The 26,367-nt window shown below is 46.3% G+C and overlaps 1 protein-coding gene across 1 annotated transcript in view; it reads right to left on the minus strand.

Moving 5' to 3' along the window:
* Positions 1 to 26,367, minus strand: part of HIVEP3 (HIVEP zinc finger 3) — a 52,837-nt gene that overhangs the window by 21,180 nt on the left and 5,290 nt on the right. Inside the window, exon 2 of the mRNA XM_030464446.1 lies at positions 22,195 to 22,340. Within this exon, the coding sequence (XP_030320306.1) occupies positions 22,195 to 22,340 (146 nt within the window). The remainder of the gene's footprint in view (positions 1 to 22,194; positions 22,341 to 26,367) is intronic.

The raw sequence follows: 26,367 nt of genomic DNA on the forward strand, positions 1-26,367 counted from the left end.
CTGAAAGACAAATCCATGCCAGCTCACTTGACAGGAGGTTTACCCCAGCCAAGGGACCTTTCTGCTCCATAAGGTTTGCTGTAACCAGACCCCTCTAATACCCACAGCTGGAGTTTGTGTCAGCAGATGAGGGCTCCTGTTCCAGAGCATTGTGGAGTTCATACAGCTGGAGTTAGCAGCTCACTCCTCCTACAAAGCCTCAGCTCCCATATAATACCAAGATGATTTGGAGGTTGGCCATTATGAGCTTGAAGACTCATTTTGGAAATAGTTCTTTCAAACAGACAAAAAGGTAAAAATTTGGTCATTTGATGCATTTTTGAAAAGTCATTTGCTGTGTTCTACTAGTTAATGCACAACTGTTGGATTCTGTGCACTTTTCACAGCCCGAGGAGCTGGCACAGCTGTGGCAGCACCAGAGCTACCACAGGCAGAGCCACATTCAGAGACTTGATGGCCCCAAAACTATCCATCACTGTCAGAAGCCAAAAGAAACTCAACAATGAGAAAACGTGAACCTGGAGACAGCTTTGTCTCAGCTCTTTCCCTTAAACCAAAAAAATGAAACCTAAACCCATGAACCACTCTCTCCCCTGCAGGCTTTAGGAAGCTGAGGTCTCACCATGTGCTGTTACCAACACCTGATTGGCATTTTTAGCCACAGACACTTTTTTTTTTTTTCCCTCAGTGCTGTGAGCCACATCTCAAACCTTCATATGGCTGAAAACCACACAATTAAACCTCGGAGACCAGCAGGGGAAGGAAGTTTGGTGGTTGACAGGCAGGAACAGGGCAGGTTTCTGGGGGAGCCATCGCTTTGTTGAGAGACACAATTGGACTGAACCCCCCTTCCCTCCTGCTTGGAGAATCCCCAGGGATTTACCCTGGCTTGGGAAGTCTCTGCCAACCTGACCTTGGGGCTTACAGCCTCAGCACAGCAGCTGCACTTACATTATTTACAAGCCACATGCACTGATTTTGTGCATTTGCAGAATTTGCAAGCTCAGTAATGCCTCTTGCTAAAGAACAGCCCTGCTCAGCTTTGCACTGACTGAACAAGTATTTCCTCGACTGGTTTTGACATTTGTTAACCTCACTTGTTTGTCTTTTGGATTTCTGGTACAAAGTAATAGGAATCAGATACCTGATCCCTTCCTGAGCTGCTGCATTTAGTTCCCAGTTGAGTGAACCCAGCAGCTCCAGTTGTTGCCTTTGGAGAATGTCTGTTGGTTTTATTGATGGCACATTGTACCTGTCAAAAGGCTGCCCATTCATCTGGCTTGGATAAAGCTTTTGCAAGTTCCTGACAGTCTGCCCTGGTACTAAACAAACCTAATTTATGTTTTAAGCCACCTCCAAAATTTGCCAGCTCAATGATAAATGTGGAACTCTTAGAATGTCACTGATTACCAGGAAGTTTATTGCCTTTCTCCCAGTTCCTTGTGAGATGATTGGTACACTTCTTCCCCCAGGATACCTGTGATACCCACTGTGACACCACATGCAGCAGAAGTCCTTGTCCTCACCCACTGCTTGTCCAAGGGTAAACACAGGGTGGGAGACAGGACAGGGCTGCAGCCCATGTTGAGGGTCACCCCAGGCAGAAGTGTGTCCCCAAGGTCAGACAGTTACTCTGAAATCTCCCTTACCTCAAGCCAGGCTACAGTAGAACAAACACAAGGATTTCTTTCCAAAATCCAGACCAGACAATGTCATTTCCAGGCTCATAAAACCTTCTAGTATCCCCATTTACCAGACAGGGTTATTGCACCAACACAAACAAAGGATCTTCTGAAGAATGATACAGCAAGGCAGGGAAAGAGCTGGGGATGGATACGGGGGGGACCTGGCACAGGAACCTAATTCCCTGGCAGCAAGAGTGGATGTTTTGCAAACAGCACTTGACAATCTCCAGTGAAACTGCAGAGGAGAAGTCTGAGCTGGATGAGATGCTGCCACCCACACCAGACCTACACCAAGAAGTCTGCTACGAAGGTGTTACTATGAACATCATCTTGTTCTTCAAACAGAAAGCACAAGCAGCCTCATCAGCATCTCAGATAGGGTTGAACACTGGAAGATTTACACTGTCCAAGACGAGCACCTCACAGGCAGCAAACCCAGGGCTCCTCCTGCTTGGTGGAACACTGGTTAAGGACAATCTTCAGGCAGAGGTACAACACAGTGCCTGCAGCAACAAGACCCTCGTTTGGGGTTGATAATAAATCAGCATAAACCAAAAAATCAATGGCCAAGCTGGCTTGGACTGGGGGACAACCCCACAGGGGCTGAGCCACTGCTCCCATCCCCACGTGTGTGGTGTCTCCAGTGCATGGATCTCTTCACCAGTGCAGGGGAGGGGGATGGAGGTGCCCTAACAAACTCCTCCCTCTTATGCTGAGAGTGGACAGCAGGCTAAAATGTTCCAAACAAGTCACTGCTGCTGGCTGCTAAAACTAAAGAAGGCAAAAGTGCAGAATTGCCTGTGCCAGCACCCACATTACCAAAACAAATAGAATTAAAAGTGTTGCTCAGCTTTTCATGGCAAGGCTCCAGGTGGGATTCAGGTCTTTGCAGAGGACACAACCACCAGATCAAGCAAACCAAAGCCAAAATTTCCCTGTGTGAACCCCTTTCAGCTGGGCTGAACAACTGTAGAAGTGTCTCCTGGACTCTGAAAGTCACCCTGGTGAGACTATGAGCCCACCTGCATGGAACAAGGCATGGTGTAAATAAACCTGCTTGTGAGCTTCTGTTGTCCTTCTCCCAAGCCCTGTCACACTGAGAGGACATCACTCCATGCCCCTGTAAAGCTTTCCAGTAGTTTTCATGCCCTCCAGCCCCCCAGTAGCTTCTTCAGGTGCTGGAAGATGCTCTGAGGTTTCCCCAGAGCAGATCAAACTTTTTCAAAGAAACCCTTTGAAGCATTTTGCACAGGAACATCTTCAGCCTCACCAAAGTGCAGCACTTGGAGGATGAGGGTGTTGCTTATGATGCTCTTCAGATAAAAAGAGTGATCACAGAATCATGGAATCATAAATGTCAGGGGTTGGAAGGAACATCTAGAGATGATCCAGTCCAACCCAGGGCAGCCCACACAGGAACACATCCAGGGGGGTTGGAAAGCCTCCAGAGAAGGAGACTCCAGCACCATTCTGGGCAGCCTGGGCCAGGGCTCCCTCACCCTCACACTCCAGAAGTTTCTCCTCATCCTGATGTGGCACTTCCTATGTTCTGGCTTCAACTCATTATTCCTTGTCCTATTCCTGGACACTACTGGAAAGAGATTGGCCTCATCTTTGACACCCACCCCTCAGATATTTATAGACATTCATCAGATCCCCTCTCAGCCTTCTTTTCCCAAGGCTGAACAGCCCCAGGGCTCTCAGGCTTTCTTCCCAGCAGAGATGCTCAAGTCCCTTCCTCATCCTCTTAGCTCTTATCCTGATCAAAGAACCATCAGGTTTCTTGCAGGTAACTCCCCTCTGTGCTGTGTTCCTGGAGGCTAGGACACCACTCCCACAGTCACTAGGACAGAAGAAGTAATGCCAGCACCTCTGCTCTCATGGAAACAGCTCTGCTGAGGAGCCCCGTGGAGGAAAATGACCCCGTGCCTTCCAGCAACACTGCTCCCCAGGATGACCAAATGCATATTGAGTCCATAAGGAATTCTAAAAGGCAATTTCAGGAATAAACTCATCACCCTTGTTTCCCCTCTGAAGGACTCTGAGTATAGATAGGAGGAATGTTATGGTATTGCAAATAAAAAATAAAAAAAAACCCACAAAAAAAACCCCCACCACACAGGACAGCTCAGGCCTAAGTTACCCTTTCTGCTTTTTATAATATCCCTGGTGGGTCCACTCATCTCAGATTTAACCTAAGGCAAGTTTCCACATTTCTTTGAATGGGAAACAATGAAGTGGGTGTACCCCCACCGTGGGCTTCCTGTGATCCCAGCTCTGTCACCACGACCTTGGTGGCACTGGGGCTGTGCAGGACATGCCAAGTACTTCAGAAGTGATGTGAGCACCATGGGTGGTCAAGGCACTGTCCAAAAGGAGATCAGTGATTGCCCAGCAAAAAAAAGAGCACAGGCAGAGCCCACGGATCATTGCAAAAAGCCACAGGAGTTGCTTCCTATAGCAGTGCCCTGTGACCAGGCAGCCAGACCACCAGGATGTGGGGAGGTCTCTGTAGAAACATCAAGTCAAAGGAAATCTCTCTTGATGTCACCACATCTGGGACATTGTGAGCAGGTTTTTGCAATTCAACATCTGAGGGACGCCAGCAAACCAAAAGGAAAAAAAAAAATGGGAGGAAAAACAACAACTCTGGTTAAGGGGCTGGATGCAAAGCTGACTTTGGGAGGAAAGCATACAAGAAGTGAATGATTCAAACATAGAGAACCATAGAGAGTAAAAGATCTAGGGACAGGCTAACAACCTGGAAAGATACACATGATGGTCAGGATGGAGAGACACATCTTTGCTAGTGACAGTTCTCCTAAGAACTACCAAGAGAAACCAAGAAATGGGAAATTTAAGCAAAATGTGAAAAAGTATGGGCATTGTCTTCAAGTAGGCTTATCCTGCACCCAAGAGTGGTGTGGATGTGAGCAGTGTAACATCTCTTGCATGATCAGCCTTCAAAGCACCTTTCACTGGGCACAGCTTCTTGCTGTGACTTCATTGGAAGAGCTGCCAAAAAAGTTGACACCTCTGTAACACCCAGAGTGGTCTCCAGAGAGCAACCTGAGTGAAAGCAACACAAAAAATATGCATAAACAACCTGAATCCACACAAGAAGCCTTTACTAACACAAAAACACAGAGCAGAGAATGGTGTTTAAAGGCACTTCTCCAAGAGGAAAAGCAAATCCTTTTGCCAGGAGAACCTATTTTGATGGAAGATATGTTGTGGGCTACAGGGACAAGAGGATCTGGAACTGCATGATCTGGTCTGCTCCACCAACAGATGCAGCATCTGATCCCTGACCCTGGAGCTGGCCCTTGAGCAGTGGGGAATGTCCAAGGCAGAGACCATGGGACTTCCTTTGGTTAAATTCATCCAACACAGAGCAAACCAATCCATGGATGTAAAAATGTAAAACCAGCACAGCTTTACATTACTCTTCCAAATGTTACACTTGAGTGAAAGTTTGATTCAATTTTGGGTTGTGGCACCAGGCCTTTTCTAGTCTATTAGGAGAAAAATTACAGTTATGCTCATTATGGCTCTAGCTGCTGTCACACAGCTTCACCCTCCCAAGGATTTAATCATTTAATTCTCATTGCAAGCCACTATAAAAACACATCTATTTCAGAAAACACATCTATTTCAGAAAACACATCTATTTCAGGCTGCCCAGGGCAGGGTTGGAGTCCCCATCATCCCTGGAGGGGTTTCAGAGCCCTGGAGATGTGGGGATGAGGGACATGGGGCAGTGGTGCCCCTGGCAGTGCTGGATTAACTACTGGACTTGATGATCCAGAGGTCGCTTCCAACAAAAACAATTCTATATGATCCTATACAACAGAGCCACAAAACCTGCTCAGACTAAACTTGTTCACTGCTGGATGTCTGCTTTGTGATATCTGTCTTGCACTTCTTGTCTCACGGGGCTTCAGCTCATCTTCTTTAATTGTGCACTTATTTCTGAAAGTCTTTGGCACAGCTGCCTTTACAGAGACCTCTCCATCTCCATTCCCACGGCTCAGTCTGCAGTGGACTTGAGGAGCATCACAGAAAAAACCCATAAGGAGAACAGGAATGGTGAATGAAAGCTTCCTCTCAAGTTCCTTTGCCATTACGTGCTGCAGAAGTTCCTTGGGGAACACCATCTCCCTCTCCAGTTTGGAAAGACACTGGAGCACTCAGCTCTCCACGTAGGTCCATGGGTCTTGGGAGGGGTGTGCATGGGCTGTTTTTATCCCCATCCTTTTGTTACTTAGCAATAGAAACCCAAACACTTCTCCTCCAAGTGTAGAAGGCTTCCAGCAGCTCCAGCAAAGGCCCTGAAGGGAGTATTGGGTTTCATTCACTTCTTCACCAGCGACATGAATACCCATCCATTTGGCACAATAAAAACTGAGTGTCTAAGGCTGCCTGCTGGTAACAATAACACAGCCCCCATCCAAGCAGCAGCCTGGTTACGCTCAGAAATAACAGGAAAGGCCTTGATTTCAAAGAATCTTGGACCTGAACCTGATACCCTGCACATTAGGAAGAACTCCTTGAAGACAAAACCACTTGATTTCCAAATGTCTTCACAAGACAGCCCAGACAACCTCACTGCCAATCCCATGTGAAGCTCCAGGAGAAGCCAGGGAGCTGGTTGGAAGCAGTAAGGTGTTTTGGCAGGAGAAAAGGTCCCTTTGGAGTCTGAAGCCCTTCAGAAACACTCAAACAAGAAGGTGCTATGAATGGTGCTGGTGTCATCTGCCAAGTCCTTCAAGGTTTCTCACCACGTGTGTTTCCCTGGGCTAACTTGCCCACACCTCCAGACATCAGAGGGTCTCTCCTTGCTAGCAGAACCTCGGGGGTTCCAGCCTGCTGACTTCCCAGGTCTGTCCCTCAGCTCTGCTGAGCACAGACTGCTGGGAGGTGGAGTGGAATAGTCTGGTTACACCAAATCTAACACTTACCTAAGTGAGGTCCAGCTCCCCAGTGAAGGCACTTAATAAATAAAACCACTGAATAATAATAATAGACTAGATTTACTTCTATAGCATGGGAGCCAAAAAGCCTCAGGCTATATTGAAATGTAGTAAACAAAAACAAGACAAGCTGCCTTGTCTCTTTTTTCCCCAAAGATAACAAAATCATATATAAAAAAAAAAAAAAGCCATAGTAAAGACAGCCTGAAAACCATTAGCAACAAAAATACTCAGTGAGTATCATTTTCTGGTCTGTTCTTTCCCTTATCATCAGTGGGTATTGATGGTTGATGAATTTCTGGTCTCCAGATATAAATACCACTGACAAAGTACCCAAAGCCACTCAGGTTATTATGACATCTTGACATCCTGGAGGATCCAATGGATTTGGTTTAGATCATCACCTAGGAGCAGACCATTATCAGCCCCCATTCTGCTCTACAAGACATAGGGGTTAATGAAATTCTGTCCACTGTTCTGTGAGACAGAGAAATGCTTCAAGGAAACACAAACCTCAGACTCATCCCAAGCCTTTACCCAGGCTTCAAACTGGATCCGAGACAAACCAATTTGTAAGAAGGGATTTAATTATTTCTCATTTCCCATGCTTCCTGTCTCCTGTCAAGGCCAAGCAAGGAAATGAGGACTAATCCCAAAGAGACCTAAGACACCATCAGTCCAACTGCACAGCAGAAACACCAAGAACTGCTTAAGGAAGTTTTGTCCTACCAAATCTCCAGACAGGTAAGAGATTCCAGATGAACTGGAATGAAGTGTCTTGAGCCCCAGGCACCCATCTGGAGAAGCAGAACCAGAAGATTTTAAGCCCTACTTGTCTCTAAAAGTGATGAGGTATCACTCCCCCCCGAGGGGAGGACCTGTTCTGTGGACCACCTGGCAGGAGGAAGCCATCAGTCCTGCTGAACCCATGAACACCAGGCTGCTGGGGAGATGTTGGTCCAGTGTTTCTATAGCCCAAATCCAGGCTGTAAGCCATCTGTCCTCAAGCCAGTGCAAGAGCTTGGACAGGGGCTGAGAGCAGGGTTGAGCAGAGGGCACGAGCTGGGTCCATGCATCAGAAACAAATCATTGACCAAGGCACTGAGCTCTTGCCAGCCAGGCAGCTCAGTCCTCCAGCCCTGGTGCTCTGAGTTTGGTGATTACTGTTCCCACATCTGTAAGAAATCACAGATCCCTGAGGACCACCCTCCACCAGCCATGCAGCACACAATGTCAGCCATCCCGTGGCTTTCCAGGGCTGCTGACTGCAGGCTGAGGAGTGCCTCTGGAAGTGCCCCTTCCCATCCCACTGCTCCTCCCCAGGGCATCTTCAAAGTCAGAATTTCTGACTTCAGCAACTGAAAAAAAAAATAAAAAAAATTCCCATTTCCTTCTTCTCCTGCTATTACTGCAAAAACCAAGACATCCCAGAGAGAAGGAGCTGGATCCTGTTCTCCCTTGCACATCATCACCACAACAATTTAGGCAGCTCCAATGGCACACACAGAGCAACTGGGGCAGCAGAAGGGTAACTGGGGGTAGAGCCTTCAGTACTCATGATGATGTGTGAGGAGGTAAGCAGAGCCAAAATTGTGCTTGCAGGACCTCCAGTTAAAAATTCTTTTAACTTGGAACCAGAGCACATTAGATACCACAATTATTCAGGAAAAAAATCTGGAAAACCTATAATGCTATTTTCCCAGTCATTTTTCAGAAGAAGAAGGAAGAAGAAGAACGAAGCAGAAAGAAGAAGAAGAAAGAAGAATAAAGAGTAAGAAGAAAGAAGAAGAAAGAAGAAGAATGAAAAGAATGAGGAGAAAAAGAAGAAGAAGAAAGAAAAAAGAAAAGCAGAAAGAGAAAGAAAAAGGAAAAAAACCTCACCTCTCTCTTAGGCATCAGTGTTTAGTCAGTGCATTAGATAACTGCTGTGCAGAAGTTTCAGTGTATAATGATTATAATAAGTACAATTACACCAAAAGCACCCTCTTCTGTAGCTCCAGCAGCATCTGTACACACCCTAAGTAATTTATTTTAGACCTCTCTAAATCTCCTCCAGCCAGGGACAGTCTCACTTCCATCCTGCTACTTGCAGAGCCCCTTTCTACAGCTCCAGTTTTACACCTCCAGATAACAGATCCGTGACATGCAAAATGTTTTGATAAGCCCCAGCAGCAGAGTGGTTCTCATGGGACCACACAGATCTCACTGCTCCAGCCCCCGCTTTCCAAGGATGCAACTCAACCCCCTCCCCAAGTTCTTCCAAGGCCCACAGGATCACCCAGCTCTGGCCATTCCCAGATGTTGTGCCACACTGGTGGGGAGATCAGGGAGATGAGCAGCAAAGCAGCTGGGAAGTGAGGCAGGCAGGGGTAGAGACTTTTACTCCAAAGGATAGGATTTCACTCCAAATGTGAAGCTGGTGGGAGGAGAAGACCAACTCCCAGGTCACTCAAGGAAAATACCACAGGTCTGAGCACCTCCCCTGTGGGTTGAAAGGGACGATGAAATAATCCCTCCTTGGAAAGTTTCCCACGGAAATCTCACATGAGATAAGACACGGAGAGAAAAACAAACAAACAAACGAACATGCCAGTGTTTGTGTGTGGAAACAGTGGAGAGCAGAAGGTTGGGAGGAAGAAACAGAGCCTTTAAACAGGATGAAAAAATATATATTAATAAAAATCCCCTAGGAGCCCCGAGGGCTGCTGATGACTTTACAAGACTTTGAGTCTCCAACGTCCATCCCAAGCAGCACTGTCTGGAAGCTGTCACAGTGAGGATGCTTTCTGGTAGCTCACAAGACACCAGTGACTGCATCTGAGCTCCATGGCTCATGTCCCCAGGCTGCTCTCCTTGCTTTGGCTGCTGGGGGTCTCTCGTGTACAGATTTTTACATGAGACCCTTGGGCTTGCTTCCAGCTCAGCCTCTGCTGGAAGATGTGCTGCTGTCTGCAGACAAGGCAAGGCTAAACCCTGCAAGAATTCATGGTGACTCCTCCTCAAAACCACTCATCTCATCTTCCCCTCTCCTAGATAAACACAGAGTGGTAGGAAGCTGCCAACAACCACCAGCACTTGTGGGATCACCACCCAGCTGGGAGTTCCCTCTCCAGGGCCATCCACAGAGGAACTGGGAGCCAGCAGATTCCAGGCACAGTTCACAAACCCACTGCTCCAGATGTGACCTCAGCTGCTGGAGGCTTTGGAGGTTCTGGTGACACAACTGACACTTCGATGGAGATGGCAAAGCTGCAGAGACTGAGCTGAAATCACTGTCTGCTGTTACTGCTGGCACAGCCTCTGCTCTCCAGCCATTCTGGGCTGTGCAGGAAAAGGACCAAGATGTCCTCTTCTTGAAGGGGGGGGGGGGGGGCAATTAGAAACTATTTTAACTTCACTAGTTAACTATTAGAAACTATTAGAAACAATTAGAAACTATTTTAACTTCAGCAGAGAGACACAAGGATGGTTTATGCTGAGTTCCCCTGAGGAATTGCTGTGGGAGCTGGGGACCAGCAGGCAGGGTCAGAAGTCACTGTGACTGTGATGGTGAAGCTGAGCTACAGGTTGCAGATGTTTACAGATGGGAACTGGCATCTCCCTGAGCTCTTCTGTTTCCACAGGCTGCTCCACTTGCAGTACCCTTTGCAAAGTATCAGCACTTTCTTCACTTACCACCCATGCTAACAGGGCCACAGGTTTCCTGGGTGTTTTGCTTGAGTGAGCTTATTAAACTCCTTGGTAACATCCATTTAAAGGTCCAACTTGCACAAATACCCCCAGCTCTTAATGCCTGCAATGAGCTCTGCCCATTACTCAGCACCTTGGAAGATTAAGTCCTTTGGGTGACACCCTGAATCCCAGCAGAGCACCATAAGAGCTCAGCCTCTCACAACCTGGAAAACCACACACTTCTGCCATCAAACTGTTTGTTTAAATAGGAATGGCAAGCAATTCACAAACACTGAAAACCACTGGGTTAACTGCTGATCTAAACCATCTGCAAGAAACATTTCCTCTTTGAATGTGCTGCTACTGTGCTGCTGTCCCAACCAAGAGTTACACAAATGAGCTCAATCACATCCAGGGTCTACAAGAAGCCAAAGCACCCAACAGACAGAAAGGTTTAGAGAAACTTGGCTGCAGGCATCTAATTATTCCCTCATGTTTAACACACCAACTCGTGAATAAAGTTCAGAACCAGGAGCACCCAAGCATTCAGAGACACATGAACTTCTAAGAAACCAGTCCACAGTGCACAGAACCCCAGTGAAGATCAGCAGCTTAGCCAAGACCTTGCCTGTAACCTCCCCATGGAGTAAACCCTGCTTCCAATTCATACAAATCTTACAGGTCTTCAGTCATATCTCTGCATCAGCACAAGCAGCAAAACAGAGCAGCAAAAAAATCACATTGCCTTTGTCTGAGGCTCTACAAGCCAAGCAGCAGTTACAGTCACTCTGGATTCATATTTTGACATGTAAATCCAAATCTCCCCCTTGGTTCTAAAGAGGGACACTGCATCCTACCCTTCCTCTTCACTCCATAGATTCTGTGGAACTGCTTGAGCAGCAGCAGGTCCTCCAGGACAGGGAAATTACTCTAACCACTTGCAGTGAGTAATCACAGCTTTTCCCCACTCCTCCATCCTGGAGAAACTGAGCTGGGCTGCCAGCAGCCTCATAACACATCATGATCCAGAGATCATGGGACTGGGATTAGCTCTGTGTTTGAGATGCATCCTCCTGCACCACAGAGCCCTAGTGAACTGCTCCTCAAAGAGAGACTCAAACTGAAAAGCAAGAAAACAGGTTTTATCATTAAAAAAAAATCCAACAACCTAGAAGCATCACTTTTAAATGGTGAAAAGCAACTTGGGAGGATGGAATGGTTAAAAATAAGAATGAAGTTAATATGCAGCCCTGCCCATCACGTCCTGCAGTTGGATCCTTGCCTCCAGCAACTCCCTGGCTTTCTGAGCAGCAGCAGACTCTGCCCATGCCCTCTGCTCCCTCTTTCCATCTGCTCCTGCCACGTCCCCCAGGCTCTCAAACCTCTCCCCCCTCAAGCAAGCCCAGCAGCATCCCACAAGGAGGAATGATCTCACCTTCCTTTCCCAGCATTGCACCTCCTCCAGTTGTGCAGATGAACAATGATGTTCATAAGCATCACAGATCCAGTGACATCCTGGGATGGATCAGGACAAAGCACAAAGGCTGAGCTGCTCTTCTTCCAGCAATAAACCAGGAAGAGCTGGGAAATCTTTCTTAAATGTAGAGTCTGGCTTTCACAGTCCCACTACTGCAGGAAGCATCAGGCTCTGCTCAGCTCTTACAAGCATTCTGACCACCAGTACAACTCGTGTGCTCTCTCCCAGATAATGTGAAAAAGGAAATCTTTTCCACAAGTAAAATCTGAAATCCAAACTGGGAGCAGGGAGTGCTTGGTTCCCAGTGCCAGGGACATGGTCCCCCTCCAGCTGAAAGCCAGGGGGAAGATTTCTTAGGATTCATGCTCTTAAATGGATGTAATTTTTCTTTTTTAAATTTGGTTTAGGCACACTTTACTCTCAGACCTCTATCATTTCCATCATGTAAAATGTTCCCAAGAATGTCACATCCCATCTGTCATCAGTGTGATTCTCTGGTGGTTGATAATAAAGAGAACAGAAAATAAGCTGCTACATTTGTGAAGATTAAAAACAAACAAATAATCAATAAAACAAACAACAAATGACCAAGCAGGAATCAGATTCTAGCATCTACCAGAAGAAACTTGCCTCCTCAATAGCAATGTTTTCATCACCAGGAAGGGACAGAAAAGGAAGTCCCAAAAAGCCAGTTCAGAATTATATTCTGAGTTGTCTTCCTGCCATTTACCTCGTGGAATATGAAGTGAGTAATAGGCACTTAGGCCTGGGTCTGTCTGTTTGAACATCAGGTTTCTAATTGATTGCATAGCACTTGGAATCTATTAAAGGGCTTCTATAAATTCCTTTTCTCCATAGGAGAGGCTGCCTAGATATGCAGATGTTAAGAACTGGCTAATCCTCAGTAAACCTGGTAAAAACGTTTGCCTTCTCACATTTTCCACTCGATTAACTGTAGAGATTGTGTCACCAAATCAGTAAAGTGAAACCCCCATAATCCTGATGTTTGCCACAAGCTCATAAATAGTCTGCTAACATGGAGAGCTCACTATTCCAGACACTTGGCACATGTCAGGGAGTGGCTCAGAATAAGACATTGTGTCATCCCTGGGAATCTGAGATGCAGGAGGACAGCCCAGGTGACCATGGACTCACTTCAGCATTTCACACAAATTATTTTACATCATTATTTTCAAACTCTTGAGAAACTAAAGTGTCCAGCTTGCCTTTTATTAAACTGCCAAGAAATGCTCACACTTATGAAACTGAGAGTTGTACAGCTGCACACACCATGAGGGCTGTGAGCTTGGTGCCTGCATGTACCCACTCCTAGAATTATGCCATTTTCCCCATTCTGAGATACAGTCTGACCTTTATCTTCCCTTTCTCTTTGTTTCTTTGCTGACACCAACTTGTACCATTTTTCTTTTTATCCCACGCCCTCCCTCTTAGTTGTGAGAGCTCAGATCTTCCAGCCTGACCCTCTCCTGCTTAGGTAATTGCAGCCTCTTATCTCCCTACCAATTTCTGCCTCTCTCCATCCCTTCCAATTGCCAAAATTGTCAGATCAAATCACACTCTTCCTTTCCACTGGCTTCCCCTCACCTGTGTGATCAAGGTGCTGTGAAACTCTTGTGTGTCCTCTCATCTGTTCTTGGATGTGATGATTTCTCCCACCTCTCATGAGCAGCTCTGCTCTGCCAACAGCCCAGGAGCTGGAAGATCCCCTGGCACCTTTTGTACCAGGTGTTATTTGTCCATCTTGCTTTGTAATTCTGCCATGCAAAATGTCTGCTAGAGAGCTCCCCAGTGGCACCCTCAGTTTCTGCCCATCTGGGATGGCAGGGTCATCACCCCAGGGTTTATCTTCTACCCCTCAGCCCCCAGACTTTGTGCCCTCCCTGCACAGAATGCCCCCAGAGGTGCAGGGAGCATGGACCAGGCTTAGAAATGAGGTCCAGGCAAGAGGGGGCTGCTTCTCTTTATCCACCTGGCCTGATCCTAGGAGCTGCAAGGTGTTATAAGCAAAGTAATTGCAGAAACAAATGCAATTATTAGCAGGTTTTTAACTCAGTTAGTGCTACAACAGGAGACTGACATGTCTGGCAGCTGGAGCACCCTTCATTCCCCAAATAAAATACAGTCCAACACCACCAGGGCAGGTTGGCCCCAGCCAGGTACCACAGGCACCTCTGCAAGCCATCAAAGACATTCTCTTGCTTGACACTGTCTATTAAGTCTCTATTTTTGATGATCTGAGCTGAAAGCAAGTGGGAATTCTAATCTTTATGTAACATAGAGAAGATAAAAGTCACAGTGAGTGGAATAAAAACCTCAGGAAGAGCATCATCATCACCCAAGGACTACATCCAGCCTCTGTCCCACCATAGCCATGTCACACTGGGGAAGCCCAAGGGTTGGTTGGGTGCTTACTGGAATCTTTACTAAGGAAGGAAGAGATCCCTGTAGAATGTTAAGCAGCCCACACAAGGTCAGAGGGGAAACTGGAAATAACTTTTTTTGTTTAATAGTTGGCTGTGGGAAATCAGCATCAAGCTGCAGTGTCAGGAAAGCAGGCTGGCTGCAACAAGCAAAAATCATTGAGAAAAAATAATAAACAAATCCAGGCAACAACCTAGACTAAATCCTTCTGTGTTTGTCACATTTCCTGGGAAAACAGGAATAAGCTGAAAAATGAATGCAGTTTGTCAAGTGAAGTGAGGAGATGCTCAGGAAAAGAAACTTTACCAGTTCCCCCTGAGGAACACTTTGAAGGTATAAAAGCACAGCAGGAGATGGGTTTGGGTGTCCCCTCTCACTAACCAGGAAACCAAAGAGTCACGAGTCCTCCATCCCCAAGTCACCCAGCTCTGCTCCAGCCACCACCACTCGCTGTCTCTGGGCTGTGTTTGGAGGCTGGGGAACAGAGTGTTCAGGAACTGCTCAGCACAAAGACAGCCAGGAGCAAAGGAAAGCTCTGAGCTGTGGGCAATTGGGGATATTCTGCTTTTTGGAGCCAAGGTGGAGGCACTTGCCCCCACAGAATCACAGAATGCTTGGGGTTGGAAGGGACCTTAAAGGTTATGAAGATCCAACACCTCCTGCCAGCCCAGGCTGCACAAGGCTTCATCTGACCTGGCCTGAGACACTGTGGAAAAGAACCAGGATAGAAACTGAGAGTGGTACGTGATTAATAGACCAGAAAATATGCAGGTTTTCTTCTTTTTTCCTTGTATCTGCATCACCAGGGGACACCAAAGGAGGCAGCAAAGAGTACACTGAATGTGAATGATGCTGATCTGTACTGTACAGAGACTTGAGAAAATTTTTTTGGGGGGGGGGATGTCAACTCACAGGTTTCATGTACTGTCATAAAACTGAGGCAAATATAGAGTGCTTCAAGCCCTGAGCTCTGTCCCAGAGACACAGCATTTGGCACCTTGTATGAAGCTCCAGTGCTGGTTATACAACCAGAAGCTGCTCTTGACAGAAATTAATAACCTGTTTAAAGTTAATAACCCGAGGTTACTTCTACATTATACAAGGTTACTTATACAAGAGCTCTTGGCAGGCACCCCAGCTGCTGAGTGGCAGGTCCAGGAACTGGCACTGGTTCAGATCCGGCCCCCACTTCCCTCCAAAGTGAAATCTGCCAACTCTGCCAGACACCCCAGCTCTTATCTAACACATCTCAGCAGCAGATAGAAGCTAGCAGGTAGGTTGGGGTATCCAAAGTCCAAGAGAAGCAAGTGACCCCTTGGCTTTGCTGCCCTCTGCACTGACTCCACCTGCAGCCTTCTCCCTTTCCTCCTTTCTCATGGCCCCTGTCCTGCTGCTCACCTCACTGCTGCTGATGAAAGAAAAGATTTCCTGAACAGATCACTGAAAACAACTGATTGTTTTCTAGCTACTCCCTGAATTATCAGGGATGGGGTTTTTTTGCTTCCTTGAAAAGAAAAAAAGACTAATCCAAATTTACATGCAGACATATTGTGTGAAGGAAAAGCATTTGTTTCAAGTTGAATTGAACCTTTTCTTCATATTAGTTTTTAAAGAGATTTCCAAGTAAGAATGCCATGATTTTCAAAGCAAAAAGTATATATTCCTTTCAATTTGAAAATATTTTTTCCTCCAGTTGCTGCTTTTCTCTGCTGCTCCTCCTGAATCTCTCTCTCTCAAGCAGCTTTTCTCCCTGCCTGCAAACCTGTCTCTCCAAACAATTTCTCCTTTCATCTTGTCAGCATCAGTAAAATTCACAAATCCATCCTGCCTTCAGTTGCCACCCCATGCCTTGTCTCCTTTGGATTGTTAGCTTTTTAAGCAGAAAATGTGCTTTGTTTAAAAAAAAGAGTATAAATGTATGGTGCTAAAAGGAGACCTTCTGTTCTTTTAACATGCATGAGGACTGAGGCTGATCCTTGCCCTGCAGGCTGCAGGTGCCTGGGTGCTGCTCCACCCCATGAGGATGAATCCTGTTGAGCACGAGCATCCTCACCCTTAGGGCTGGACCCCAACCCTGAGGGTGGCACCCCAGGAATCCAGGCTCTCAGAGGAACATGGAGCTGGGGATGCCCAGAGAGCTGCCAGTGCTCCACACAAACATCAGGCATTTCCACAACTGGGAGATGCTCTGCCCTTCCCTGATCCCAGCATCCCCAGCACAAACTGGTTAATGGTTGCTCCTGCCAGGCAACACACTTTTTCCTTTTTTCTTTTTTTTTTAAACAAATAAAAAACTCCTTTACCAAGGCAGCATGAACACCTGTGCACAAGCTGATGTTGGGGACCTGTAAATCATGTTTCAGAGAGCAGCTTGACACATGCAAGACCACATGGAGCCCAGCAATGCTCATTCAGCACCTCTCAAGAAAATCCAGCAACCAAACCCCACAAAGTGCTGCAATGAAGGGCGAGTGGTCAGCCTGACCCCAACAGCCCTAACAGGAAAGTTTTAACACCAACTCCTGACTTCCACACAAGGCAGCCAGTCTCAGGAAAACTCCTTTCACCTAAAAATGCAGACGATGGGAATTCTTTGCTAGGAACTTAGCAAACAGGAAGAGAGTAAGGAGTAAAATGGTGCTCTGTGACACCAGCCCTGCTTGGAAGAGCCCAGGGGATGAGGAGGGAGCCCTTCTCTAGGACTGGAGCAGGTCTGCAGGTAACTAGAGGAGCATCAGCTGGATGTGCACATCTTGCTGGATGTGCTGCAGACACGAGATAGCTCGGATTCCTCCTCTGCTGTTAACGTGTGTGCTCCAGTTGGTATCTTTGGGATAAATGACTCCTTTCAAAATAAACCCGGCGAATTCTCAGAACTCATCTAAGCAGCAAAGGAAATCCCCTGGATGAACCTGGTCCGAGGCAGGGGTTTGGAGTTACACACTGAGAAACTTTGCTTGGTTAACAGAGAGGCTTTCTCTGGGGTAATAAAACTCTTGCAGTGCTGTGCCAGGGATTTTCCATGAGGTGTGTGTCAGCGGGGGGTGGGAGCTGCAGTTTCTGTGGTCAGTCATAGAAACAGAGTGAGATCACCCCAGAGGAGCTGACCACAGATCCCAGTGAGTCCACAACAGCAAGAACTGGGAAGAGAACTGGGGGAAAGGAGGTTTGCATCCAGCTAATGGGTCCCTCAAAAGTTGTTTGGTTTTGGTTTTATTTTTTTTACCATCTGAAGCCACTAGTTAGCAGTCATGTTTGAGTCTGAAAAAAAACTCCCAAGGCTTCTCCATTTTCCTTCAGCCCAGGGGAGAGCCTCTCACCAGAAAGGGGCAGATATTCAGCTCCATCTTCTAAGATCCCACGAGCATCCCCAGAGCATGGAGCCAGGCCAGTGGCCACAGCAGCCTCTGCTTCTCCAGCCCCACCACTCCCTAGGGAAAGCAAAGTCAAACCTGTGACAATCTCCCAGTTATTTGTACTGGACTGGACAGAGAGGACTTCACCCAGGCTCAAGGCAGCAGTGATTTAAGGTGGGTCATGACCCAGGTTCAGGGGACCCTGAGGCTGGTGAATCTTCAACTCTCCATTACTTATGGATGAAGGATCTGGCTTCCTATCTGAGTCAGACCAAAGAGAGGTCTAGAGAAGACTGGGTGCCAGCAGTTTTAGGAGCATCTCCATGCTTAAAGACCCACTCCTTTGTATTACTGTGGGTTCTTCCCCCTCACGTGTGGATTTGTACACAGGGGGTGGGGTAAAGAGGAGGTTTTTGGGGTTTTTTTAAGGTATGAATGCAAGGCTACTCAGCTCTGCAAACATCAGGTTGCAGGTACAGGCTTTGTTCTGTAAAGAGGGGAAAAAAAATGGAAAAGTTTTCCATAGACAGCATTTCCTTTTGACATAGTATTCATTTACGTGACACTGCTTTAAGTTAATGTTCACGGTCTTTAATTTTTTATATCTTGGTATTCCTCCCTCTTCTAGACACAATCAACCAGTGCAATAAGCCAGCTCATGGGGCCTGTAAAAGCAGAGAGAGTTTGATTATGAAACAGAAGAACGTGTATTGACTGGAACTGCCCCACTAGTATCAGATTTCATCGTGGCAATGCTAATGCACACTGAACAGGCAACATTTCCCTCACAAGACCATGATACCATCACAGACCTCACTCTCAAATCAGGTCGATATCAATCTACAGTTTCATGATGTAAGATTTCAGAATGGTGCCTGGTGCCTCCAAAGTACCAGAGTGGATTGATGAAGGTGACACAGAGCCACTGAGGAATCGTGGCACTCCTCCTGAGGCACTGCTGGCCAGCTTGACCTTCAAAGATCACTTTCACTACTCAAACCCACCACAATATCCCTCAGGACAAGTCCAAGGGATATTTTCATTAGTACAGGAGTACAAACTTTGACCTGGCTGCTTCATGGTGTGGTTCTCCTACACCCACCCTAACACAAATGGGCAGCCCCTGGGCTGTGGGGGATGATAAATGATTCCCACCCCCTTGGCCATCAAGTGCAACGGGTGTGTTGGTGGCTGGGGGGTGAATCCTGGTTGCAATGGAGCTCCCCCCAGTCTTAGGGAATTTCTGAACTGCAAGTAAAAGTCACGGTTGAAATTACACAGGGAATGATCTTAAGGCTTAATCCCAAAGAGGAATTTGCTATTTAAGCAGGAGCCCATAAGAAAACTATGCAGCCCATCTACAGAGAACTGTGAAAAAGTCAAGGCAGAACTGGACATGTCCCTCCCTTCAGTCCCCATGGAACCTGGGACACTCACAGGAGGCCAAGGGAGGGAGATGCTGAAATGGGTGGGAAGCTCAATGACCTGAAGACCTTCACCCACCCAGGTCCTCCTGAAAGGCCCAGAGGCCACCTTCCCACATCCTGAGTGGCATAAGAGTGGCTGCCTGACCTCTCTCATGGAAAGAGTGATGGAGGAAGAAACCCAGCTGGAGCACACCCCGTGCATGGCATTGCTGAACCTGAATCTTAAAGACCTAAAGGTATCAGTGGCTCACAGGCTCTAGGAACCTGCAAGCTGCTGTTTCCAAAACACTTCCCAGTGGGTAAACACAAGGAAAAAAAGCATCCTCTTCCATAGGTGGGGAGGAGACACCTTCAAATGAGAGAGATTTGGGAGGGAAGCCAAGTGACCCCCCCCATGGCTCTGCTGGGTTCATCAGTCCACTCCTTATAAGTGGGCAGTGGGGATGATGGAAGTAGGGAAGCTGCTTTTTTGATCTTCCCTGAGAGCCCAGGGATGTGATTCCAGCTGGCAGGCTGGGATCTGACAGAGCTGTAAGCAAGGCAGCTCTGGGACTGGGGAAGCCACAGAACTGGACAGAGAAAAAAACCAAGTGTAGAAATGGCAGTGAGAAAGGCAAAAAGCTCTAAAGAAGTAAAAGTTGAAGGGAAGAAAGAGCTTAAAGAGCTGCAACAAGTTCACCTTTTTGTAACAACACTTGAATCTCTTTATAATCCACCTCCTTTGTTGAGACAACAAAGCATGGGATGTCTCCAAAAGGTCTGAGACCAGCTGTGTCCTACTGGAAGGATGGGTCTAGCCAGCAGCAGACCATGTGAAACCAATAAAGAAGGAGAAAAGGAGGGAATTTTTACAGGGGAGGGAAAAAGAAAGATGGTGAAATAATGTCTTGAGAATGGATGCCCTTTTTGTAAAACATTTTCCAGAGATGGCCAGGAAAGGAGTCTGATCCATTTAGTATCTTACACAGAGCACCAGGCACCCTGTGGATTAACCTGCAGGCTTGTTCCTTCACTGCAAGAAAAATATCCTTGCAGACACAGACTGCTGAGGCTGAAGGATTTGACATCAGAAACCTCGTGGGAAGCAGGCACAGACCCAGCAGGTAGGCACTGAGAGCTGTAGGGGAACAGCCAGTCCTGCCTGACCTCAGCAGTGTCTGTGCCCTGCAATTTAAATACAAAATTTCCTTCTGGGCCCTGGTGTGTTACATTAGTGCCTGTGCTTGGCATTAAACAGCTCCTCTATTCTGCCTCCCATCCAGGAGGGATGCTGTAAGCCAGGGCTACAGGAACTTTAAAATAAAACACAACCTAGGTTCAGGATGACTGACACAGCCCCTGATGCTGGCTGATACACAACATGCTGGGGAAGTTGCTTTATTTTGTGTCTGTCATTGAGAAAATGTCCCTCTGCCTCTGTTAGGCTGGGCTGGGGACACTGCCAGCCCCTTGGGGAACACAAGGATGTGGGGATGTGTCTGTGGGGGCAGCCAGGGAGCAGCCAGCACTGAGCATCCCTGCATCTCACCCCAAAAAACCTTCCCAGAGCTGCTCTGTGAAGGGCATTTCATTCATGGTAACTCTGAGCCTCCTTAATCACAGCTAGGAAGGAGTCCAAGAGTAAAAAATGAAACTGCTGCAGCTCCAGGAGAACCCAGCCAAGAGGAACAGAGGCTTCTCGTGGGCTTCAAAGGCAACAAGCCCCAGTGCTCAGATAGTCCCATGGGCCCTCTCTACTCCAGGAGGGTGATGGCAACAACCAAACCCATTAAATTCCTCTGTCTGTTGCTTTCTTGCCATTCCCTGGCTCCCTGCCTGACTCACAAAGTCCCAGACCGGTTTGGGTTGGAAGGGACCTTAAAGCCCCCCCAGTGCCACCCCTGCCATGGTCAGGGACACCTCCCCCAGCCCAGGGTGCTCCAAGCCCCATCCAACCTTGGACACTGCCAGGGATGGGGCAGCCACAGCTTCTGGAGCTCAGCACCTTCACACCAAACAATTTCTTCCCAAGATCTCGTCTCAATCTCCCCTCTGCCAGACTGAAACCCTTCCTCCTCGTCCCATCCCTCCATACCCTTGTTCAGGGTCTCCATGTCAGGCCCATTACAGGTTGTGCCTGACAAGAATGTAGTGGGGAATGGTTCCTGCTTCCCTGGGTGAGCTCTTTGCAGGGGTCTAAGCTGAGCTGAGCACACAGCCCCTGTGTCTGGGGGAGAGGTGAGCTGTCCTGAACTAACAAGCAGGTTTCCTTTCCCAAAGCATTATTTTACTCTTTTGGTTAGCTAAGTTTGATCACCTGCTAATTAAATATTCATAAAGAATAGCTAACTTCAACTGGTAAGAGCAGAGAGACACAACCACTGACTAATTGCAGCCTTTTTCTAACACACAAACACAAGACCACCCAAAGGCAAGAGCAGAAGTGGTGAATCCTGCTGGGGATTTCTTACATCTCTTTGGCCTCCTCTGCAACTGGCAGGAAGGATGATCTCCAAGTATGAACTTTAACTATACCCCACAGATGTGCTGCTTATTAACTGATTTTTTTTTTTTTTTTTCATGTTTCAGAAGATAAACAATAATTTTAGACCTGTGCTGAATTACTGAAGAGTACTTTGAATTACCTGGAGCCAAGAGTTAAGATACACATCGAATTTAGATCTTGCATCCATTCTGGTTGGAGCTACTTTCCTTGGGTGGGATTCAAATCTCATAAATACAATGCTGCTTTTCTCCTCCACCCAAATCAAGACAAGATCTCCCCATCTCCTCATTATGATGGTAACCACCACTGAGAACATTATTTTCAGGAGAAGGTTCTGGCAAGGTTTAGATAACACAGAGTACAGCCCCAGCACATTAGAGACAGCTACATGAGGGATTTGTGCTCTTCAGCCATCTTGGCTCAACCATCCACTCAGAAAAGAGATCCAAGTGCTGGCTAACTTGAAGAAAACTCAGAAAAAGAATATTAAGGCAGTCTGGAGTATCTACTGATATCCAGGGTCAGGTTTTTACAGTGGGTCTACAAAGCAAAATGAAATCCAACTTTATGTGGCCTTCTCCTCACCTCCACGTGGTACCTTCACTGACTTGCCATGATTGTTATCAGCAGCTCCTACACAATATGACAGAAATTGAGAAATAAAATGAGACACTTACCCTCCTTCAAAGATCTTGATCCGGACTGGCTCCCCTCTTTTGGTTACAAGAGCCTCTTCTTCTGCTTTTCCTCTTTTATCCTCTTCCTTCTCAGCTCTAGTTATGTCTTTTCGACCTTCATTAGAAAGGAGCGAAGGCAAATGAACCTATCTCCCCAAAAGAGTAAAACAATCATTGATTACATACAAAATCACTCTAAAAAAGACACAGACCAAACACTGCAGGCTGCCTCAGAAGGACCCAGCATCCTACTGCACACGTTGCTCCAGTGCAGCAATCAGCACAGCCTCCTAACAAATAGGGGCTCTGCTCCTGGATTTTGAGCCCTGCTGGTTATGATGCATGCACAGTGACCACTTTTTTAAATCCTCACAGTTTTAAAATCCCCCTGCATACAGTGGCTCAGTATTATCCAGCTCTTGCCAACTGGAAAATGGAGGCACAGAAAGAAGTGTCTTGATTGGGTGACTTTGGGAGTGTGGTGTAGCCATGGATCTCTGCTCCCAGCTCCACTCCTCTGTCCTTGTATAATCTTCCCTTTAATACATGCATCTACAAAGTTCAGCAACAGTAGAACTCATACTTAACCTCAGCCTTTGGGCTTCCCCCTCGTACACACACATGCACACAAATTTGGACTTTAGCCATCTCAACTTGATATAAATCACTTGGCAGTCAAAGCTCTCGGGTGATTTCCTGTCACTGCAACCCTGTTGCCAAGGGCACAGTACAGAGAAAGCCACAAAACCAATGGGAGAAAATAATCCTCAACCTCCCCAGATGTTCTCATGGTGAAACTTGTTTTTTCACTGTTAAACTTGTCACCCCTTGCTTAGAGCCAGGTTGAAGTCATGCACTGACATCTCATCCAGCATGCTTAATGTCCTTTGTTATAGCACATGGACCTCAACATTAGAGTTGTCTCTTCAGCTCCGTCCCATGCAGGGGGAGCTGCCCACACCTGGAATGAAACCATGGGATGCAGATCTCCTACAACCTAACAGTACAGATAACAAGGGTGTCCAAAGCTCTGGAAGAGGACACTGGGTTGCTTTTCACACAAATACAAGAGTATCTTTGAAGTTCAACTGAATTACTCAGATCCTCACTTTATATATAATTCATGGGAAAGGCTACAGTGTTTGAGAGACCGGGGTTATTAGAGGGATTTTGGACTGACCATAGCCAATGAACTGGCAGAAGTCTAGAGCAGAGCTGATCACCCTTGGCTCTACAGTTGCTGGGAAGAGTGGAGCTCTCAAGGGTGATTCACCTGCCCTACTTCAGACACATCTTCGGGAGGAAGGGATCAACCCAGAGCTGCCTCTTTGTCTCTCATGGTTATTCAGGAAACCGACTGAGTACCTCAAACTGAGACAGGCAAAACCCATCCCAGCATGCTGCTGGTGTGACCACCAGATTTGCAGCAGGAGCAGGCATGGACTCACTAAAAAGTAGCTTTATGAAATTCAGGTTAAGCATTTCAAATCTGCCCAGTAATTTCAGAAGCTCAGAGCATTAAATTCACCAGGGACTGCTCTCTGCCTTGGGTCAGCCCACTTTCACACCGTCAGACCCACATACCCTTCCTAGATGCCTCTTGGGAATGGTCCCTGTCCTGTCCTATCTTCCTAACTGTGCCAGGGAATTGCTTGGGAAAGGGCTGTCAGCCCCAGACAGAACATGCCAGGAACCATCTTAATAGTTTAGCAGTAAAAATGGTCTTTAGCTGGTGTCTCTGGCCATGGAGACATCTGTGGTCAGAGGAAATCAGTGGCAGGAGACACACTGAACACCTTCAAAAACGAAACCTTGGGCGTTACAACTTCACCTCCTGATGGGAGCTACATGCCTGTGAGAATTCCAGTGACAACCTTCCCAGTTCAGCTCCTTATTTGCTGAGGAATACAAAACAATTGACTTTCTAGATGTAGCATGAGGTTTATTTATTGCAACTTTTGAAAGCACAAAACATAGACAGATGAAAGGCACCAGGGAGAGCCACAATCATACAGTCACTACCATCCCCTTGTACAATCTTGTTTAATTTACAAAGTGTGCAAGCCCGATACAGTGTCATTAGCCATCCCTACATGCATGCTGGAGCCTACAGTCACTTCAGAATTGATCTGCTCAGTAAATCCCACTGGGAATTTATAAACCAAGCCAAGTACCTAGACAGTATATACAGTACTACTGCTTGCTAGGAGCTTGCTGCATGCATAATTGTACAAAATATTAGAGCTGTTTTACATTTTCTGTTGTGTTGACTGACAACTAGTTACATAAAGAAGAAAATATTTAGAAGAAAATATAAAGGGAAAGAGCTAGAGCAGAGTTAACTGCAGGCTGAACTTTCAACCTTTGATTGACACCACTGCCAGGCAGCTCCTGCTAATCACATCCTCCCCAGTTACCAGCCACCCAACTTCCTAATCTCTGCCTGCCACATGTATCTTAAAACCTCAGCTGAGGATTTCACTCCCACTGATCAGCTAATCAAAAATTTATTTCTCTGCTTGGCATGAAGCCAATTTATGTCCACTGAAATTAACATAACTTCTGCAAACTGCACTCCTTTAAGCAGCAGCAGCAACTATTAATTTCAGATCCAGGCTACACACCCTTTTCTAGGTGAATTTGGTAGGACAAACCCTTACTTTTGCAAATTGTACCATGAAAACTTGGACTTTCACCACCGCTGAACTTATAGGGTTTGGTCTAAAAGAGTTTTGAGCCTCTTCATCAAATGCATGCAGTGAAATATGTATTTTGATGACTAAGGGCTGAACCATTCCTGTCTGGAACATTTAACTCCAGGATATAGGTTGTCTCTTATTTCCAAAACACACCTTTAGTGTGCATTGTAGCACCACGACAAAGAGCAAAGCTCAGAGAGGCACAGGCACTTCTACTCGAGACTGAAATAAAGGATGGTACGACCCCATTCAGATAAAATCCTTTCAAAAAAGAGTGCACAAATATCAAGTGCATGAATATCAAGCGTTACCGTGGTTATTGCACTGCACAGGTAATAATTATCTGCCCCTATGTCTCCATCACTTCTGTTGTTTGTACTTCTGAAGAAGAATGATGGAAATGATGAACAAAGATCTCTTGAACCAAAAGCAACACTACTGGGTATTTTAAGACATATTTGTAAGCAGCAGCTGCAGCAGTGATTATGATAAATTTAATATTCAGAGTCCATTTCATGATACAGAAAGAAAATGAACAATCCATCAATACAAATTGACTGAAGATGAAGATCAAATTGCAAAATGTTTAGAGCAATTCTGTTTACTAACCTACATGACCATGATATGGATTAAATGGATCCATATGGTTCAGCATTAACCGAGAGAGGAAAAATCTGGCCTCAAAATGAGATAACAGTGGGCAGCTCCCACAAGTGTGGTAAAGACTTCTGTGACAATGCCTTTGGTGACCTCTGCCCCCTGTGAAGCTGCTTGCCCTGCTCCCCTTAGCTCTAAAGCCCAAGCATAAAATATCCTTAGCTGCCTGGGCAAGCAGGTGGACAGCAAAGGACATGAATTAAATGGGCCAAACGACACGGGTGTTTTGCCAAGACTCCATGTCTAACTGACTGAGGCACTTTTATAAATGTCACTGCATGCCTTCATGCCTCTTTGGAGGCCTCAATATACTTGCAAATCTCCCTTTAATATTTTTAAGCATGCCTCTCCATGTTCATTAATGCAAGATCAGTAGATGCACAACCAGACAGAATCCCATTTCCCCAAGGTAATCCTTTTTCATTTATAACATGCAAAATGTAGGGAATTATAACAGCATTTATTTATATATTTTAAAAAAAAATTAAAAAAAAGAAAAAAAAGGTTGTAAAGCTATTTGAAATATCAAGACAAATGCAAATCAAGTCTAATCCTTTGTGCTTGAGCAGTGGCAGTTCATGGTGCGGTGGTGATTCCTACATTGCTCTTTTGATTACAAGGCAAGTAGAAACTGGAGAACAGAAATATGGCACATTGCCTTGGAGCAGGTTTGCCTTTCTTTTCATTTGATTTTATTAGAGTGGGTTTTAGCTTCTTCACTCTACAAGTTTCACTGAGAACAACTGCTTACCCAGCTGAGACAGGGATGAATAAACTCCTATGAAACTAAGGACAGCAATTCCCCGGCCCTCGTCCC

The sequence above is a fragment of the Calypte anna genome, chromosome 23 (assembly GCF_003957555.1).
Source record: "Calypte anna isolate BGI_N300 chromosome 23, bCalAnn1_v1.p, whole genome shotgun sequence".
NCBI classification, from domain to species: domain Eukaryota; kingdom Metazoa; phylum Chordata; class Aves; order Apodiformes; family Trochilidae; genus Calypte; species Calypte anna.